General features: G+C 36.9%; 1 protein-coding gene across 1 annotated transcript; it reads left to right on the forward strand.

Moving 5' to 3' along the window:
- The first annotated feature begins 1,591 nt into the window (after positions 1-1,591).
- On the forward strand, positions 1,592-2,524 carry LOC130478625 (olfactory receptor 1020-like). The gene has a single exon (XM_056850761.1). The coding sequence runs from the start codon at positions 1,592-1,594 to the stop codon at positions 2,522-2,524; it is 933 nt and encodes a 310-aa protein (XP_056706739.1).
- The last annotated feature ends 302 nt before the right edge of the window (positions 2,525-2,826 follow it).

Here is a 2,826-nt window from a genome sequence, read left to right on the forward strand (position 1 = left end):
AAGGAAGATCAAGGTAACGATGGGGTCATAAATAATTACAGCTTGAATGTATATAAAGTGATAACCATCTTTGTTAGTTTATTGAGGCATTATTAAAGATTGCCTGAATGTCCATTCTTGTTTATGATAAACCAATGACATACAACTATTTAATGATGCCTATCCTCACCAGATTTAATTCTTCCATAGCAACATAGGCAATAAGAGCAGAAGAATATTCTGTAAGTCCCAGAGGCAATAACAACATGAATAAATACACCATGAATACCTTACTTGTATAATATTCTTCTGAGGCATCTGATGCTCCATTTGACCGGTACATTCACTAATTTTGGTGCTGCAAAAACAACCAATGGTATTTCATTGATTTGACCTATATTTATTCCTTAAGATCAGTATAACAAGTAAGTAATGATACTGGAAAAATGATTATGAGATCTTACAGACACAGGGATGAACACACTCTATGCTGTTCGTTTCTTTAAACATTAATTACCAGGCCAAACTCAAATGTTGTGGCTCTGTATCTTGACTTCTTTGTCTAATCTCAGATAGAGCTTTGGAATACCCTATGCTTATTAGCTTTGGAATACCCCAAGCAAAAGCACAATTTTCTGCAGCTTCAAATTTAAGAGATTTTTCCTCTGCAATATGATGTTATTTCTTGGGCAGTGTTTCCAGTGTTAATGCATTTGTTGTAAGTGACAGGAGATTCCCCAGTCAGGAAGAAGATATTCCCCTGAGAAGGAACACAGGGGATAAATGTTGAGAACAGTGTCTAAATGACAACAAAGAAACTGTGTCTAAGTGGTCACAAAAGTCCTGTCTCCTTTAGCCTATGGCATCATAGTGAATTGAAAGGGAATCTCTGTTGTTATACAAGGATGTGAGTTAATGAAAAGTGAAATCTCCTTCCCATAACATTTGTGCTTCTCTGAGGCCACAATCTGAAATCATTAATGGAATGGAAATTATTTCTGCTGCTTTATGCTCTTGGGTGTAACAGCAGGATACAAATTGGGACAACAGACTTACAGACAGGCAATGAAACAAAGATAAAAGCAGCTACTTTAGTGGAAATGTTCCCAGTTACAAAAACTTTGATCAGCGTATTGTTTGCCAGAATATTATTTTTTAAAATTCCTTTTCAGAGTTCTTGAAATTCCTCAGTTGAATTCCATTGATCAGTTAAAATGGATCTAAAGTCCAACTTCCAACCATACATAATTATGTACTACTATCATCTAGTTTAAAGACCTTCATTTTGGACTGTTGAGTGTTTTGTACATATTTGATTGCCTGAATGGAGTACAAGGGTATTGTAGATAATTCACAGTGGGTAGCCATGTTAGTCTGTCTGCAGTAGTAGAAAAGAGCAAGAGTCCAGTAGCAAAAAATATTTTCTGGCAGGGTATGAGCTTTTGTGAGCCACAGCTCACTTCTTCTTGATCTGAAGAAGTGAGGTGTGGCTCACAAAAGCTCATACCCTGCCAGAAAGGGTATTGTAGATATGAAAAATTAATATCTTAGTATGTTTTAGTTATTTATTATTTTGTTCATGTCTTTGGTTTCCAACAGGTAGGTGAGATTGATGGAAACACCTCTTTTCAATCACACTGTCATCACTGAGTTTGTTTTTCTAGAAATCACAAATCAACCTGAGTTAAGGCTGCCTTTGTTCATCTTGTTTCTGCTGATATATGTTGTTACCTTGGTGGGAAATCTGGGTTTGATCGTTTTAATCAAGGTTGACTCAAAGCTACACACTCCCATGTATTTCTTTCTCAGTAGTTTGGCTGTTGTAGATGTTAATTATTCCTCCACTATTACCCCCAGAATATTGGCGGATCTCTTAGCAGAGAAGAAAACCATTGGGTTTTCTGGTTGTGCAACACAAATGCTTATGTATATTATATGTGGTAGTACTGAATGCATCCTATTGGTTGCAATGGCATATGACCGATACGTGGCAATTTGTAAGCCTTTGCATTATGCTGTTCTAATGTCAAGGAAAATGTGTTTTAGGTTAATATGTGGTTCATATGTCCTGAGTATTTTCTTTGCAGTTTTGCATACTGTGTTCACCTTTACTTTGACCTTTTGTGGGCCAAACCTGATCAATCATTATTACTGTGATATTCCCCCACTCCTACAACTTTCTTGCTCTGATACCCACACCAATAAGATAGTGATGTATACACATGTTAGTATAAATTGTATAGGCAGTATGATTATCTTAATCTCCTATGTCTGTATCTTAGCCACCGTGTTGAAAATCCGTTCCACTGAGAGCAGACATAAGGCCTTTTCCACTTGTACTTCCCACCTGATTGTTGTTAGCTTATTGTATGGGACAATTTTCTTTATCTATTTTCGACCGAGTACCAAGTATGCATTGGAACAAGACAAAGTGGCCTCCTTGCTCTACACTGTGTTCATCCCCATGCTGAACCCCTTGATCTACAGCCTGAGGAATAAACATGTGAAGGAGGCTTTTATAAGACTTCTAAAGAAGACCCTGTAATTGCTAAAGTACAGATTTGACATAGTAAGCACAGAAAAGAATGAGAAGAATATTTTACTTCCGTTCATGGTACAAATGGACATATCTGTTTTACAAACTGATATTCTTTATGACGTGCATAATGGCTGGAAGAATCCTTGAAATTGTCTGTTGTGAGGGTGCTGAAAGTTCTGTCGCATAGATTTCTAGCTTGGAAATTTATAGTGCCCAGAGTTCCCTGGGTAGATAGGAACTGCAGAAACACATCATTCACAGTTGTATCCGATCACTATCAAAAAGAGTTCTCATTCTGAATAAACAGA

Source organism: Euleptes europaea, chromosome 6 (genome assembly GCF_029931775.1).
Source record: "Euleptes europaea isolate rEulEur1 chromosome 6, rEulEur1.hap1, whole genome shotgun sequence".
NCBI lineage: Eukaryota > Metazoa > Chordata > Lepidosauria > Squamata > Sphaerodactylidae > Euleptes > Euleptes europaea.